We start from the raw sequence: 15,664 nt of genomic DNA on the forward strand, positions 1-15,664 counted from the left end.
TGAATGATGTTCCCACAAGAAAATTTGAAAAGTGAAAGGGAGTGACTCAGATGTGTATATAAACAAACCCCTTTCTACAGTAAAGGTCAGGAAAGGCACAAGTGAAAATACAGGGAATTAAACCAGGGGTTGGCGCATCTTTGGTGGCTCAGTTGATTAAGCTGCTGCCTTCTGCTCAGGTCAATGTGGTAAGCCTGCTTCTTCTCCCTCTGCGTGCTGCTCCCTCTGCTTGTGCACATGTACTCTCTTTCTGTCAAATAAATAAATAATATCTGAAAGAAAGAAAGCCAGCCAGCCAGCCACAGGCCACTTGATTACAGTTAGCTAGAAATGCATCTGTTTGTTTCCTGGGTCCACTGAGCTCTTAGAGGTCCGATGAAAAAACAGGACAGACAACAATAAAACACTAGTTCCAACCAGGTGCTTATCAGCCGTAAATGGTGGATATATAGCCCTAGAAAGTAAAGAATTAGGACATTTATCTTCCCTGCAAACAAAAATGGAAACTTCACTGCTGGGGTAGGGGGAAGAGGGCAGCGGGGAGAAGTGGGGAGGGCATCAAGGGGAGGAAACGCTCAGAAACAGCCGCTTACCCGTTCATGGAGGACACTGAACAGTGTGCCGACCGTGACGCGCTCATACACAAGGCGGGTCTTCTCCAGGTCCTGGGACAGGCACACGGCCATCAGCTGCAGCAGGTGGGGGTGTCGGAGCTTGCTACAAAACAAAAGCAGCTTCAGATGTGGCTGAAAAAGGAAAAATGAGGGTTTTCCTTCCTTCTAGGCCCCTTGAACACATTCTAAACACACAGCATTTGTACATTATGTCTTTCTAAGAAAACAGGATGGTGGGGGGATGGGAGTAGGGGGATCTACGGCCTCTCATCGGTAACGACAATGCCAATGTCACCAAGAGCTACTGACCAAGGCACCCCATGGACATCATTCACATCCTAGCAACCCTCTGTAAGAAACAGATCATTATACTCATTTTTGAGATAAAGAAACCTAGGTCAGAGAGCTGTCAGGGACTTCCCCTAGGTCACAGACCCCTCAGTCTCATGGCAAAGTCCACACAGTGTACATGTGTTTTTCCAGCTTCCTTACAGTGACTTCCCCAAAAGGAAGAGGTTAGCCTCTGACACACCACTCGCAGGGGTTGAGTGGCCTACTCAAGGAACCAGATCCATTCACTCAGCAGTCCTGGACTGAAACCATGAACCAAGATCCTGCCTCAGCAAGAGCTAAAGGGCTAACCCCGAAGCCACAGGAAGCACAGGGCACTAGGGTACACCCCTGAGCATGTTCTCAATGGCAGAGACTCAGTTCCTCCGTTGTGTAGATCTCATGCACAGCCATGGTCTATGAAGACAGGACTGTGCATGCTATCGTGATGAGCACAAGGCCAGAAAGGGGAAGGGCCTGGGGGGGCTGCTGGATGGGAGGCTGGACCATCAGAGACACAGGTTATGGAAGTGAATCAGTTAACAGAATTAAGCCACTCACTACCACTATCCCCACCACTCAGGCTACCCCTTAATTCCACCTTCTCTCTCTCGGTAGCCTTTGCAATCAAATAACCCATTCCAACAGTTAGGAAATACTGAGGCTGAGGGGGGCTGATCTCCACACCCCAGGGACAGTACTGTATAGCCCTGAACTTGGGTCTGTAAAGAGAGACCTGGACTGTAATGCATCAGGCCCCTGGACTTCCTTCTCACCTGCTATGCTCCTGCTCCGCAATTAACAAATCAGCCAGCCTAAGCCTGCTGCAGTGAGGGTGGGTGGGGAGATTCAGCTCCTTCACTGTGACCCTGCTCCCATTCCACACCAGGCTGCAAGGACAAGGGAAAGCGTGAGCAGCAGGGAGTGAGCTGCTCTCCCAGCCAAAGACCAGAGAAGTGGTGTTACACAGAATCTATAAATCAGCCCCCACCCCCGCGCTCTTGAGTCCTCCCTCCCCATCCTCTCATACTCCAACCCCCATAACCTAAAGCACCCTGGGGGAACTTAGTATAGGTGACAAGAAGTCATTGAAGGATTCAAGGGCAGGAATGACTCGATCAGGTCTGCATCTTAGAAAGCCAACAGCACCAGCAGTGTGGGGAATGGTAGGAAGGGGTGTCAGGGAATGGAGGGACTGGCTAGGGGCCAGTCTGGATGAAGGGTGCTGATGACTTGGACAAAGACCACAGCAATAGGACAGAAATGAAGGGACCTGGCTACAAATCTGGGGCAAAGGCAGGAAACAAAGGGTGTAGGGGACAGAGGGCCTCAGGAGGCCAGCAGAGGCCTTTTCAGAAGGGTGTTTCTTTGAGGCATGGAGGAACCATCCAGGTTCAAGGAGGGCAACAGACCTGGGGCATGACAACTCTTAGGACCCTGCAGGGGCCAGGTCTCTGGGGACTGAAAACACCCCAGGGACTTCTGTCATAGCCAAATCCCATTACTGCTGCCCCTGCAGCAGCTGGCTGCTGAGAGCTACAGCTGATGCCTGTTCCGATTCCACGGAAGCCTCAGTCAATCCTCTGGCCTATATCAGAGGCCGGATAGTCACCATTAAACTGCCTCAAACTCTTTAGAAAACAGAAAACAGCATCATGAGTAATCCTTTAGAGTAGCTGTTCTCAATGGAGAGGGGGTGGAATCTAGCAATGTCTCTAGACACTCTGGTTGTCACAGTCCTAACTGCGAGGGAAGGGGGTCACTGGAGGTTGCTGCTGGCATCTAATGAGTAGAAACCAGAGATGCTCTTAAATCTCCTACAAGGCACAGGACAGCCCCCAATGACAAAGGGTACCGGCTAAAATTACATCAGTAGTGTCCAGGTTGAGAAACCCTGATTTAGACATCTGTTCTTCATGTTTCCTTGTGTTGGAGGAGAAAGCCTCCACACTTAAAGGAGTCACGTGAAGCCCACCCTTCCTGTGGGACTACGTCAGACCTCCCACAGGCCAGCTGCTGCTCACTTGGTCATGACCATGTAGGGGCCACTGAAGAAAGAGAAAGTAGGCTCATCATCAGCTTGAATCACTTCCTTTTCTCCGATTACTGGGAGAGATCCTAGGTAGGCCAGCTGTGCTCCCCCTGTGAGATAAAACTGAAAGCAGAGCACAGGTTCAAATCAAGGGGAGAGAAGAGGAAAAGTAAAATGCCCCAAGAATCTTGTCAGCCAGCCAAAAGTAACAATATCTGCTACTGACCAACCTGCTGAACTCCCCCATGCCCTGGACACTATTCTTTAATTTGTGCTCTCTTTAATCTGCCTAGAACCCCTGCAAGGTTGTAATATTCCTTGTCTTTCATTAGTGAGGAAACCAAAGCTCATGAAAAGAGGTCAGACACCCGCCTGAAGTTCTAGGTTGAGGTTCAGGCCCCCACAGAACCCAGGCCAAAACACAACAAAAGGTGACACTCCTCCTTCCCCTCCCCACCAAGGCTTCCTTAGCACAACCAAGAGATGCAGGGCTAGAGACTAAAATGTCAGCAAGCAGCACCCAAGACCCCCAGCCACATGCCCAAATGTCTCTCTTTGTTGAGCAGAACCAAGAACCCAAAAGATACGATTTTCCCTCAAAATATTTCTCAGTTTAAAATCTCAATTCCTTAAAGGCATTCCAACAAAAACTTATGGAGGGCCAGTCTATGGAGGGTCAATCACAAAGAAGACTGGGGGTGGGGCGGTGTGGAGGGGTGTTGAGCAGGGCACCTAGCTGGCTCAGTCGGAAGAGCTCCTGACTCCTTATCTCTTGGAATCTTGATCTCTTGCTCTCGGGCTCCCGAGTTCAAGCCCCACACTGGGTGTAGAGATTACTTAAATACATAAATAAACTTCAACACACACACACACACACACACACACACACAAGACCCCAGGGGTCAGTAGAGGTCTCTGCTCCTCTTCAAGGAGACAAGTCTGGGGCCCTCACTGGGAATTAAAGGAACATTTTCTAAACTCTCCCAATGTAACCCAAGGTCATTCAAGGGAAATTTTCAGGGCTTTCTCCATTTTTCAGTCAGACAGGAACACTGAGGGGTCACTGTCCTGCAGAAGAGAACAACTTCTCCAGAGGGGATATGGAAGAGCTGCACAAAGGGGGGAAAGGGGGCCAGAGCCAGGGCCAGGTGGCTCTCCAGTTGACCCCCAAAATGCTGGGTGTCCACAGCAACCTCTTACCTTCCCAAAGCCAAAGCTGTAGATATTCTGTGCAGAAATGACTCCAGCTTTAAGCAGTCGATTAGGAGAGCCATTAGGGTTTCTAGAAATAGTTTTAAATGGAAGAAAATTTAAGAGTTAAGCACCTATATATCCAGAGGAAAAAGCTGAACCAAGCTATGAAAATGTGTAGTTGATTTTGTCTTGACTACTTGACTTTTTATCCTGGAACTACAGATGATATAATAGCCAGTCTGTGAGCGGGCCCTGTGATTTCTACCTCCTGGTAATCCTGCCTTTATGGTCAAATAGGGCAGACCCATTAGCCCAACTAGACACTGAAGAAATGACAGACTGGGGACACCTGGGTGGCTCAGAGGGTTGAGCCTCTGTCTTCGGCTCGGGTCGTGATCTCAGGGTCCTGGGATCGAGCCCCACATCGGGCTCTCTGCTCAGCGGGGAGCCTGCTTTCTCCTCTCTCTCTCTGCTTGCCTCTCTGCCTACTTGTGATCTCTGTCTGTCAAATACATAAATAAAATCTTTAAGAAAAAAAAAAAAGAAGGAAAAAAAGAAATGACAGACTGGTTGAATTCCAAGACGAAATCCATCCGGGCTTCTGTTCTAAAGATGCTCTGATTACTTGCTCTACAGGAGACCAGCTGCCATGTTGTGAGGACATTCCAGTAGCCTGTGGAGAAGCCCAACACTCTGGCCCAATCTGTCAGCCGTGTGACTATGCCTTCTTGGAACTGGATCCTCCAGACCCAGTCAAACCTTCAGATGATAAAGCCCCACCTGATATCTTGACTACAACTTTGTAAGAAATCCTGAGCCAGGGACGCCTGGGTGGCTCAGTTGGTTGAGCAGCTGCCTTCGGCTCAGGTCATGATCCCAGCATCCTGGGTTCGAGTCCCACATCGGGCTCCTTGCTCGGCGGGGAGCCTGCTTCTCCCTCTGCCTGCCATTCTGTCTGCCTGTGCTCGCTCTCTGTCTGATAAATAAATAAAATCTTTAAACAAACAAAAAAAAAAATCCTGAGCCAGATCCATACAGCTAAGGCATTCCCTGAGTCCTGACCCACAGAAAGTACACGAGATACAAATGTTTATTGCTATTTGAAACTGCTAAGTTTGAGGAGGTTGGGGTGGATTCATTATGCAGCAGTAGATAATGAATTCAGATAGTCAAAGCTGGAAAAAATCAAAAGATATCTTATCCAGGCTCTCTGCTCTTCCCCGTTCGACAGACAGCCGCATCTTCAGGTGCAGTGCCAGCCGCGTGCCCGAGACACGATGGTGAAGGTCGGAGTGAACGGATTTGGCTGTATTGGGCGCCTGGTCACCAGGGCTGCTTTTAACTCTGGTAAAATGGATATTGTTGCCATCAATGACCCTTTCATTGATCTCAACTACATGGTCTACATGTTCCAGTATGATTCTACCCACGGTAAATTCAACGGCACAGTCAAGGCTGAGAACGGGAAGCTTGTCATCAATGGGAAGTCCATCTCCATCTTCCAGGAGCGAGATCCCGCCAACATCAAATGGGGCGATGCTGGTGCTGAGTATGTTGTGGAGTCCACTGGGGTCTTCACCACCATGGAGAAGGCTGGGGCTCACTTGAAGGGCGGGGCCAAGAGAGTCATCATCTCTGCTCCTTCTGCTGATGCCCCCATGTTCGTGATGGGTGTGAACCATGAGAAGTATGACAACTCCCTCAAGATTGTCAGCAATGCCTCCTGTACCACCAACTGCTTGGCTCCTCTGGCCAAGGTCATCCATGACAACTTTGGCATTGTGGAGGGACTCATGACCACCGTCCATGCCATCACTGCCACCCAGAAGACTGTGGACGGCCCCTCTGGGAAGCTGTGGCGTGACGGCCGAGGGGCTGCCCAGAACATCATCCCTGCTTCCACTGGTGCGGCCAAGGCTGTAGGCAAGGTCATCCCTGAGCTGAATGGGAAGCTCACTGGCATGGCCTTCCGTGTCCCCACCCCCAATGTGTCTGTTGTGGATCTGACCTGCCGCCTGGAGAAAGCTGCCAAATATGATCACATCAAGAAGGTGGTGAAGCAGGCATCAGAGGGCCCCCTTAAGGGCATCCTGGGGTATACTGAGGACCAGGTTGTCTCCTGCGACTTCAACAGTGACACCCACTCCTCTACCTTCGATGCTGAGGCTGGCATTGCTCTCAATGACCACTTTGTCAAGCTCATTTCCTGGTATGACAATGAATTTGGCTACAGCAACTGGGTGGTGGACCTTATGGTCCACATGGCCTCCAAGGAATAAGAGCCCCCTGAACCACCAGCCCCAGCCAGAGCAAGAGGAAGAGAGAGGCCCTCAGCTGCTGGGGAATCCCTGCCCCAACTTATCCCCTAAAACACTGAGAATCTCCCAACCTCCACTGTTTCCATCCCAGACCCCCTGAAGAAGGGGAGGGGCTTGGGGAGCCCTACCTTGTCATGTACCATCAATAAAGTATACTGTACCCAGCCAAAAAAAAAAAAAAAAAGATATCTTATCCAACTTTTATTTTTATAGGTGGGACAAATGAAGCCCAGAGAAGGGGGAACCTGCTGGTCTGGGGTCACAGAGAAGCAGGAGGGACGAGACCCTGATGCTGCTCATTCCAGCCACTGCTCTTCCCGCATATCACACCCAAACCACACCTGCACACTGGGACCCCCATGAACTAAAGGTGTCTTAAGAGGAGTGGCTTACATTTCTTTCACTCCCAGAGGCTGACACAGAGCCATGCATGCAGCACTTGCTCAGTTAATGCTTTCTGATGCAGCAGTTCGGGCTCAGACTGAAGGACAAAACATTCTGCTACTGCTGGAGCAAATGACAAAGGAGCTGCGGGTGACAGCGTGTACTCATCCTCACCCCACGCAAGCTCTGTGAGGCTCCATGTGCTTTTCATGATAGCTCACTTTTCATGAGCTATACCTTCTGCACTTTAAGCTGCTATAAAGTTTAAGTGAAGATCCAGGGGACAGCCAACTGCCTCCTGCGCAGGGGCACAGATTTTGAGGTGGCAGAAGGGCAGGACACCCCACTGACATGGCTCCCTCTGCCCAGCTGGGGCCCCCTGGCTGTGTGAGTGGCTCTTCAGAGGGTATGAGCTCTACTGAAGTAGAGGAGCTGGCAGTTCCCCGGTGGCAACTCAGGCAACAACTGCACTCAGACCAACCCCATTTCTTGCTCTTTTACCTAAATTCCTCAGGCCATGTCTATGTAAGTGAACTCAGCTGGGGGAGGGGGGGACGACTCCGGTTATTCACAAACATCCAACCACCTGTCCTTCTCAATTCGTGTTTTTCTTTGCCCCAACCAGGCTCTGTGTAAACACGTACCTGTGAGGAATCTTACCTGACATGGCCCCACTCAGATCTGAGAGGCCATTTCTTATCTCACTGACTCAGGTGGTTTCTTTACATTAAAAAAGGGGGAATGTGTGTACTTCCACTCCCATTAGGCACTCTGAGGTCCAACCCCATAAAAAGAATATTTCATCTAACTATAAAGTAGATGCTACATTTAGATTAGTGACTGAAGTTGTTTCTCAATACTTTATTTTGATTTTCCTTGAGGCTGGCGCACATTCCAACAAGCAGTGAAGGGCTGGTAGTGAGTAACACAGACATGGGTCTTGCCCTCTTGGTGTTGTAGAACTGTATAAAATTTCTGGTCATGAGAGACTGTTTTGAAGCTCCATCTTCCTTTCTAACTAATGAACTCCAGGAGCAACAATGGTTTTACAAGCAGTTGCCAGTAAGACTCAACAGAACAAATGGCATTCACGCCATAAAACTGTTGGTATGAACTTTAACACAAAATAGTTAACAAATGCCTATAAAGGGCAGTTTCATTTGACAATATCAATAAAACAGAGAGTAATCAGAAACAGCTCAAGCAGTTAGCACCAGTTAACAGGGTTTTTTTCCCTCTTCTTTATCTGTTATATAATTACTACCTACTTGTTCTTTCTCATAAATAAGGCTCACTTTCCCCCATTTTTCTGCTTGCTACCAGAATCTGTGCTTCCTGAATCTGTGCTTCCTGTGCAATTCTGATACCCCTAAATAAAAGGCCTTTGTCTCTTGTTCAGTTTCACCTCCTTTTCTTAGTTGGCAGTGTTCAGTCTTATTAGAAACGAGCAAGAACATATAGAAATAAAATCATTACAAACTGGGACAAGTCTCTCCAAACTCTGAATGAGGGAGCTCCACACAAAGGGGAGGAGCAAGGGCCGGCAAAGAGGTGGCAGGAGTTGGACCCAGTAGGGCCTCCAGGATCAGATAAGGGATTTGGGAGTTTATCCTGATAGGTACAGAGAATGCCTTAAAGTGTTTTTAGCAGAGAGTGGCACAACTCCATTTCCATTTTTAAAAGGTTGTTCTAGAAGGTGACCCACAAGAGTGGCACCAAGAGGAGCAGTTAGGAGTAACTACGCCTCAAGGGAATTAACTTATCTTTCCTGAGAAGCAATATCCAGCTCATAGGAAGAAAACCAGACTTGCTCAGGGAAGGACAGGAAGAGAGAGCCTGTGAAGGTGTGACAAGTCTAGCAACCCTGATTACAGAAAGTAATGTCATCAGAGAAAATCAAAATGGAAAGGATTCCATGAGTACAAACCCTAAGTCAACAAAGCCCTAAGAATTTAAAAGAACTAGGTAGTTGAGCATGGAAAGAAGCCTGAGGCCCTCCCCCTGCAGCTGTGATGGGGGCATGGAGGCTGCCCACCCCACTAGCATCAGATCTCTCACACTGGCTTAAAACAGCTTGAGGAAGGTAAGTTAAGCATTCGTGTTCTTTTCCTATCTTAGGAATAAAGGAGCATTATTTCCATGATTTGGGAGATGACACAAAAGCCAGTTGGCTGCTCTGCTGAGAAGGAATTTTCTGCTGGGCTCCTCAGACCTGCAAATTTCTTTTTTTGCTAGCCACTAACCACAGGGTGGCTCCCACTAGAGCCCAGACCACTCTCCCCCGACCCCACATTCCTGCATGGGGGCAGGGCAGCAGAAGGTGCTCCTCTGGATACTATTGCAGGGGCCAAGGCCTCTCTGCCGGAGCTCACCACTTAGAGTGGGCCAGATGCCAGACAAGACCCCATATGGAGGGAAACTTGGTGGTCCACATTGCAGGGCTCCTACAAGGAAGGCTGGGGTGACACCAAATATCGCACACTTTTCAAGGCAGCACTCACCCCTGTATGAGACCACCAAACCGGGACGGGCCGCAGATGAGCCGCTGCGGGGAGTCGATCTTCTTCAGGAGGTCACAGGAGAAACCCTGTATGATGGCTTGCATGTGCGAGGCACAGCGCTGCATGAACTCCACCATCTGCAATACGCCGTGAAGATGTTCAATGCTGGAGCGAACTAAGAGCTATCCTGGCCTTCAGTGGACCTGGGACAGTCTGACCTGAATGATCTGAGGAGCCAGGAGTCCCTGACAGGGAAATTAGGGCCCAGGTGATTTTTTACAGGAATGGAATGTTTCCAGGGAGGGGATTTGGCAATAATTTCCTCCAACTCCCTGGTTCCTCAAAAAGTTCTCCCTCCTCACTGAATGGATGATCAAAAAGATTCACTAGATTTACCTGAGAGTTTATAGCTGGTTAACTTGCTTCAATCCAGGCCTGTGTATCCAGTGCCATTAGGCAAGGCCACTGTAAGCCCTGTCCTGTCCCCAGGATCAGCTCCTCCCCGCTCCCTGGGCTCCCGATTCCTAGCTCAGTGCTCTGCCTTGGCTGTGGTTACAGAGCGGATCTCACCGCGGTGCTGCGCTCCTTCCCGGATGTCAGAGCCCAAGTCTGCGGGTTTCGACCCTTCTCATCATGGAGTCGAAGATCACCCCCTGCATCCAGCAGTTTGCTGAGGATCCACTGATTGCCTGAAAATGCTGCTGCGTGAACAGGAGTACTTCCATCAAAGCAGCGGCTGGAAGGGGAGGTCCTTGTATCAGTGTCTGTAATCTCCTCCCTTCCACAGAACGGGGTGAGGGATTCGATGGCTGACACAAGGCTCCCTTTCTCCAAAGGCAACCTTTGGGAGGAGGATTATAATACCATTTGCGAGGCTATGCCAATAGGAGCTTTATACACACCCCCTTTTTCCACCCTTACCTTTCTACCCTTCGAGGTGGTATCATGTTCCAAATAATAGATAAGAAAACAAAAGGGCAAAGCTGAGATACATACCCAGGTATGGGTCTCGTTCTAAATCTGGTGTTCCTTTTCCCATTGTCCCTTGGTATTAGCTGCTCTGAAACAATTTTCTTCATGTCTGTAGTGTCCTGCAGTCAGGGTGGTGATGCATATCCTAACCAGAGATCAACCCTCTCAAGTGAGAATATCTCTATCTCCCAATCCTATGGTAGAGGCCTGCAAAACCCTAATGCCAGCAATCTGATTAAGAATCTACAACACAGGGATGCATGGGTGGCTTAGTCGGTTAAGCGTCTGCCTTCAGCTCAGGTTATGATCCCAGGGTCCTGGGATGGAGCCTTGCACGGGAACTCCCTGTTCAATGGGGGAGTCTGATTCTCCCTCTCCCACTCCCCCTGCTTGTGCTTTCTCTCAAATAAATAAAATCTTATTAAGGGGCGCCTGGGTGGCTCAGTGGTTTGGGCTGCTGCCTTCGGCTCGGGTCATGATCTCAGGGTCCTGGGATCGAGCCCTGCATCGGGCTCTCTGCTCAGCGGGGAGCCTGCTTCCTCCTCTCTCTCTGCCTGACTCTGCCTACTTGTGATCTCTGTCAAATAAATAAATAAAATCTTAAAAAAAAAAAAAAGAAGAATCTACAACTCAGGGGTGCCTGATTGACTCAGTCAGTAGAGCACATGACCCCTGATCTTGGGGTTGTAAGTTCAAGAGCTGTGCTGGGAGTAGAGCCTACTTTAAAAAAAAATTGGGGGCGCCTGAATGGCTCAGTGGGTTAAGCCTCTGCATTCGGCTCAGGTCACGCGTGATCTCAGGGTCATGGGATCGAGCCCTCCATCGAACTCTCTGCTCAGCGGGGGGCCTGTTTCTCCCTCTCTCACTCTCTGCCTACCTCTGATCTCTCACTCTGTGTCCAAAAAAAAAGAAAAAAAAGTTTTAAAAATTAATTAATTAAGAGATAATGGGACGCCTGGGTGGCTCAGTGGGTTAAAGCCGCTGCTTTCGGCTCAGGTCATGATCTCAGGGTACTGGGATCGAGCCCCACGTCGGGCTCTCTGCTTGGCAGGGAGCCTGCTTCCCTTCCTCTCTCTCTGCCTGCCTCTCTGCCTACTTGTAATCTCTCTCTGTCAAATAAATAAATAAAATCTTAAAAAAAAAAAGAGATAATATGTAACATTTGGGAGATTTCTCACTAAAAATTGGGATTTTCAGGGTCACGCTGGCTCAGTCAGTTAAGCATCTGCCTTTAGCTCAGGTCATGATCTCAGGGTCCTGGGATCAAGCCCCATGTTGGGCTCCCTGCTCAGTGGGCAGCCTCCTTCTCCGTCTCCATCTGCCTCTTCCCGCCAGCTCACTCTCTCAAACAAATATATTAAAATCTTTTTTTAAAAAAGATTTTATTTATTTATTTGACAGACATAGATCACAAGTAGGCAGAGAGGCAGGCAGAGAGAGAAGGAGAAGCAGGCTTCCCACTGAGCAGAGAGCCTGATGCAGGGCTCGATTCCAGGACCCTGAGACCATGACCTGAGCAAAGGCAGAGACTTAACCCACTGAGCCACTCAGGTGCCCCACAAATATATAAAATCTTTAATTAAAAAAAAAAAAAATTGGGGATTTTCAGCCTCTTGGAAATTTAGAAGATCTGGCCTTCCTGGCTCCCTTTCCTACCCAGGAGCAACAAATGCCTAACCCTTCTTAGAGAGAGCCTGTGCTCACTGACTCCACTTGGACCCGCAGGCATCTGATTTTATGAGTTCAATAGGTCCCTGTCATCACAACATTTCTTTTGAGCACTTAATAATATAACTTCCCCCCAGAAATTTTCCTTCACTTTGATCAAAAGATATTTTTTTAAGTCACATGAAAATAGTCCTATCACAAAATACAAAGAGGGGAATTGCCTTTCCCTTTTTGACAATATCCTTTCCTACCTCCCCCTGCCATCACGGGGACTTTTGAAAAAGGAAAGTCAAAAATGAGTTCTTAAGGCCTGGGCTCCTGGTCTCAGCTCTAACCATTAACATACCATTATAGGCTAGTCGCTTAAATTTTCTGGGCCTTAACTCTTAACCTGGAATATTAAATCTTTGAATGATTTGATCTTTAAGGGATCCAGCTCTAAGCCTCCACAAAACTGACATAACTGCAATTGACTGGAAAATGCTGCATTTTTGCTGAGAACTCCAGGAATTCCCAGTGTGGCCACCTATAACACTGTTACCTGCAAACAAGTGAGACAGCCCTTTGTTTCTCAGCTTTGAAATTAAACATTAACACAGGACAGAAGAGTGTATATGAGTCTTAGAAGGAAACAGCAAAATGTTCACTGTATTTTCTCCTACTAAGCAAGAAACCCTATAAAAAACAAAAACCCCCAAAATCTTCCAACATCAATACTTTACCTTTTTAAAATACATGAAACAGGGCTTCCTTGTGTAAGAAGATAGAAATGTTACTTTCTGATGTTTATGAGTATATTCTGGAATTCCTGGAGGAATCAGCTAGAATCATGTTTCTGGTTCTGTTCAATAGGAACTGTAAAAGTACCTGCTGTCCCCTCCCTCTTGGTTTAAAAGGTGGTTGTGAAGATCAAGTGAGCTGGTGCCTGAGAAAGCCCTCTGAGAAGCAAAAGTGCTACACTGTTCCACATTAAAAGGTGGGCCAACTATGAAACTGAGGTTCTTCTGGACCACAATTACAAGAGCAAGGCAAGTGATTCTGATTAAGTGATCCCAAATATACTATAAACTTGGTTGGTGGATATGTTGAACTGATTAAGAATCATACAAATTATAACCTGAGTGGAAATATGCAAACTGTACTACTATAATAACAATTAAGTTCCCATTGTTTTACTGAACTTAGTAAAACTTCTTAGAAATATGTTCCAACATCGCTATACAACTGCATTTCATTGATATAAGTTAGCAAAGTCTCTTTTAATATCTTCTCAAACTGTTTTCCAAATGCCCCAACTCATCTTAAAAGCATACTATTCTCTAGATAGTGATATTATTATACTTACTGATTTGGATCAGATCCATAATCCACCAGAACATCAACCACCTTCGTAAGACCTAATAAAGCTGCAATGAAAAGTGCAGTCTGACCAAGAGAATTAACTGCATCAACATAAATCCCTGCAAAATAAATTGAAAAAACAACACAAACATCAGAGAGCTTCTGAAAACAAGACTAGAAACGTGCTTAACAAAACAAAGTAAGCTAAGGAACTCAAAAACAGAAGAAAAAAAAAAAAAAAGCACTCAGCCAAAACAATACCTACACAAAAAAAAGGACTTGAGTGCTATCTTTAACTAATAAGGAAAACCACTCAGACTGCGTTCTCTCCCTCTTGCTTCCCCAGAAAAAGGGAAGAAGAACGATCATCAATGGCAAATGGCAGTCACAAAACGCAACACCAAATACCGGCTTCACGCTCAGAAGAGAACACCACGCCTCCTCCTCGTGGTTTTGGGTACTCTACACATTCAGAGAAACTTCTCTAGTAACGAACTATAGAAATGATCCCTGAAAGTATAGTCTTAACCCTGCACCGCCCGACTTTCCGGGGTGAAAGAAAACCATATACATTTTACATATGGTGACTTTTCAAAATAAAGTTACCATCCCGCAAAATGTAGACTAGCATGTGTTTTCCAAAGAACTGTTCCATGACCAAAGTTCGACAAAGCGTTTTCGAACAATACGTTTCAGAAGACATCTCAAGTTATCACTAATTAACATGCAGCTGATAAACAGCCAATCGCAAGGCATTTTTCCCCACTCACCCCTTTCACCCATTGCCCGGCAGTTCCGACTCGTCAGTTTTACGTAGACTGCTGACGACTGCAAAGCGCGCCGGAACTCCAGGACGGGCCTCAGTTTAGACCGACAGTGGAACCGCTGAATCCTTTTTCCTCCCTCCGCCCTGCGAGGAAAACCTAAGTGGATGATGAAACCCATGACCCAAGCCAAAGACAGTTTTGCAGAGCACTCCCGGTTTTTAAACTTCATCCCGTCTAATTACCAGCCATATACGCGGTCTTTGGAATTTTTTTTTTAAACAAATCAACTAATTTTTATTTACATAAAAGGCGTGCTTAAACAAAACAATACATAATTATGCTTAAAGATTCGGGAGCTCTTGGGAACGTGAGTGGCTCAGTTGGTTATACAACTGCCTTCGGCTCAGGTCACGATCCTGGAGTCCCAGTATCTAGTCCCGCATCAGGCTTCCTGCTTGGTGGGGAGTCTGCTTCTCCCCCTGACTCTCCCCCTCTCATGCGCGCGCGCGCTCTCTCTCTCTCTCTCTCTCAAAAAAAAAAAAAAAAAAAAAAAAAAAAAAGACTCAGGAGCTCTCAGCTCTTGGTCTAAAGACAAAACTCCACATAGCTTACCAGGCCATCAGTGGTCTGGCCCACACACCAGGTCTCCAGCCTTATTTTGCACCAGATTCCCTTTCACTTCAGTCATACTGAACTTCAGGCTTTTTGCTCACCATATTACCTTCTGCCACAGAGCCTTTGCAAAAACTCTTCCCTCAGACTGGAGTTCTCTCCCAATCCCTTCCCCAGCTTAACTGCAGTTCATCATTAAGACATCTGTCCAAGTGTCATTGTCTCAGGGAACAGTTCCCTGACCTCCTTCATCAGATCCAACATCTTCTCTGTGTGATTATTTGATTAATGCCTGCTCTTTGCTTGAGACTATGTCTGGGAAGGGCAGAGACTATGAAATGACCTTGTATACTCACAATATTCCAAACACCTAGTACTAAAAGAATGAATCTAAGCAAAGGTGTCTAGTGTAGAGAACTGGGCAAGACTGGGGTCCTTAACATTGTAATCTTTCATTTTAAAGTCATGGGGGGAAGAGAGTCACAAAACATTTTACCTAAATAGACAGTTGAGGATGGAGTCCTGGAGCCCACTAATATTTTAAGGGGCAAGTTGAAATGACAAAGCCAAAAAGTAGGGAGAGAAGGAAACCAAAAGAGGTAAGAGAAAAACCTGAACAAGTGGGTCACAGTGACAAAGGAGATAAGAGTTTCAAAAAGGAGGATCAGTCAACAGCATCAGACTGGAGAAATGTAGTGAGAAGGGTCAGTGTTCTTGGGGCACCTGGCTCAGTGGGTTGGGCCTCTCCATTCAGCTCAGGTCATGAACTCAGGCCATGAACTCCTGGGATCGGGAACCCACATCTGGCTCTCTACTCGGTGAGGAAGCTGCTTCCCCCTCTCTCTCTGCCTGCCTCTCTGCCTACTTGTGGTGTGTGTGTGTGTGTGTGTGTGTGTGTGTGTGAAATAAATAAATAAATAAAAATATTTTT

At 47.3% G+C, this 15,664-nt stretch overlaps 2 protein-coding genes and 1 non-coding gene across 7 annotated transcripts in view; 1 reads left to right on the top strand and 2 right to left on the bottom strand.

Moving 5' to 3' along the window:
* TEX14 (testis expressed 14, intercellular bridge forming factor) overlaps positions 1-15,664 on the bottom strand; it is a 125,984-nt gene that overhangs the window by 57,398 nt on the left and 52,922 nt on the right. For 4 of the 5 annotated variants that reach the window (XM_045069968.1, XM_045069970.1, XM_045069969.1 and 1 more), the window contains exons 3-9: positions 13,359-13,473; positions 9,944-10,109; positions 9,374-9,510; positions 4,177-4,258; positions 2,969-3,099; positions 1,721-1,834; positions 594-717 (exon numbers count right to left, since the gene is read on the bottom strand). In XM_045069968.1, coding sequence (XP_044925903.1) covers positions 594-717; positions 1,721-1,834; positions 2,969-3,099; positions 4,177-4,258; positions 9,374-9,510; positions 9,944-10,109; positions 13,359-13,473 — 869 coding nt within the window. Of the gene's footprint in view, positions 1-593; positions 718-1,720; positions 1,835-2,968; positions 3,100-4,176; positions 4,259-9,373; positions 9,511-9,943; positions 10,110-13,358; positions 13,474-15,664 lie in introns of those variants that run through there. The other variant, XM_013053652.2, reaches the window with a different exon arrangement.
* LOC101670330 (glyceraldehyde-3-phosphate dehydrogenase-like) lies at positions 5,376-6,672 on the top strand. Its single transcript, XM_045069975.1, has one exon. It carries the CDS (start codon positions 5,448-5,450, stop codon positions 6,447-6,449), a length of 1,002 nt encoding a protein of 333 aa, XP_044925910.1. The 5' UTR covers positions 5,376-5,447; the 3' UTR covers positions 6,450-6,672.
* LOC123389210 lies at positions 13,663-13,880 on the bottom strand. The gene has a single exon (XR_006603808.1). It is a non-coding gene; the product is annotated as a small nucleolar RNA U3 (small nucleolar RNA).

The sequence above is a fragment of the Mustela putorius genome, unplaced genomic scaffold (assembly GCF_011764305.1).
Source record: "Mustela putorius furo isolate JIRA1106 unplaced genomic scaffold, ASM1176430v1.1 tig00003962_pilon_pilon_pilon, whole genome shotgun sequence".
NCBI classification, from domain to species: Eukaryota; Metazoa; Chordata; class Mammalia; order Carnivora; family Mustelidae; genus Mustela; species Mustela putorius.

What these genes read in the sequence shown, in the direction of transcription:
- LOC101670330 (XM_045069975.1), top strand. Translation starts at nt 5,448, where the DNA reads ATGGTGAAGGTCGGAGTGAACGGATTTGGCTGTATTGGGCGCCTGGTC.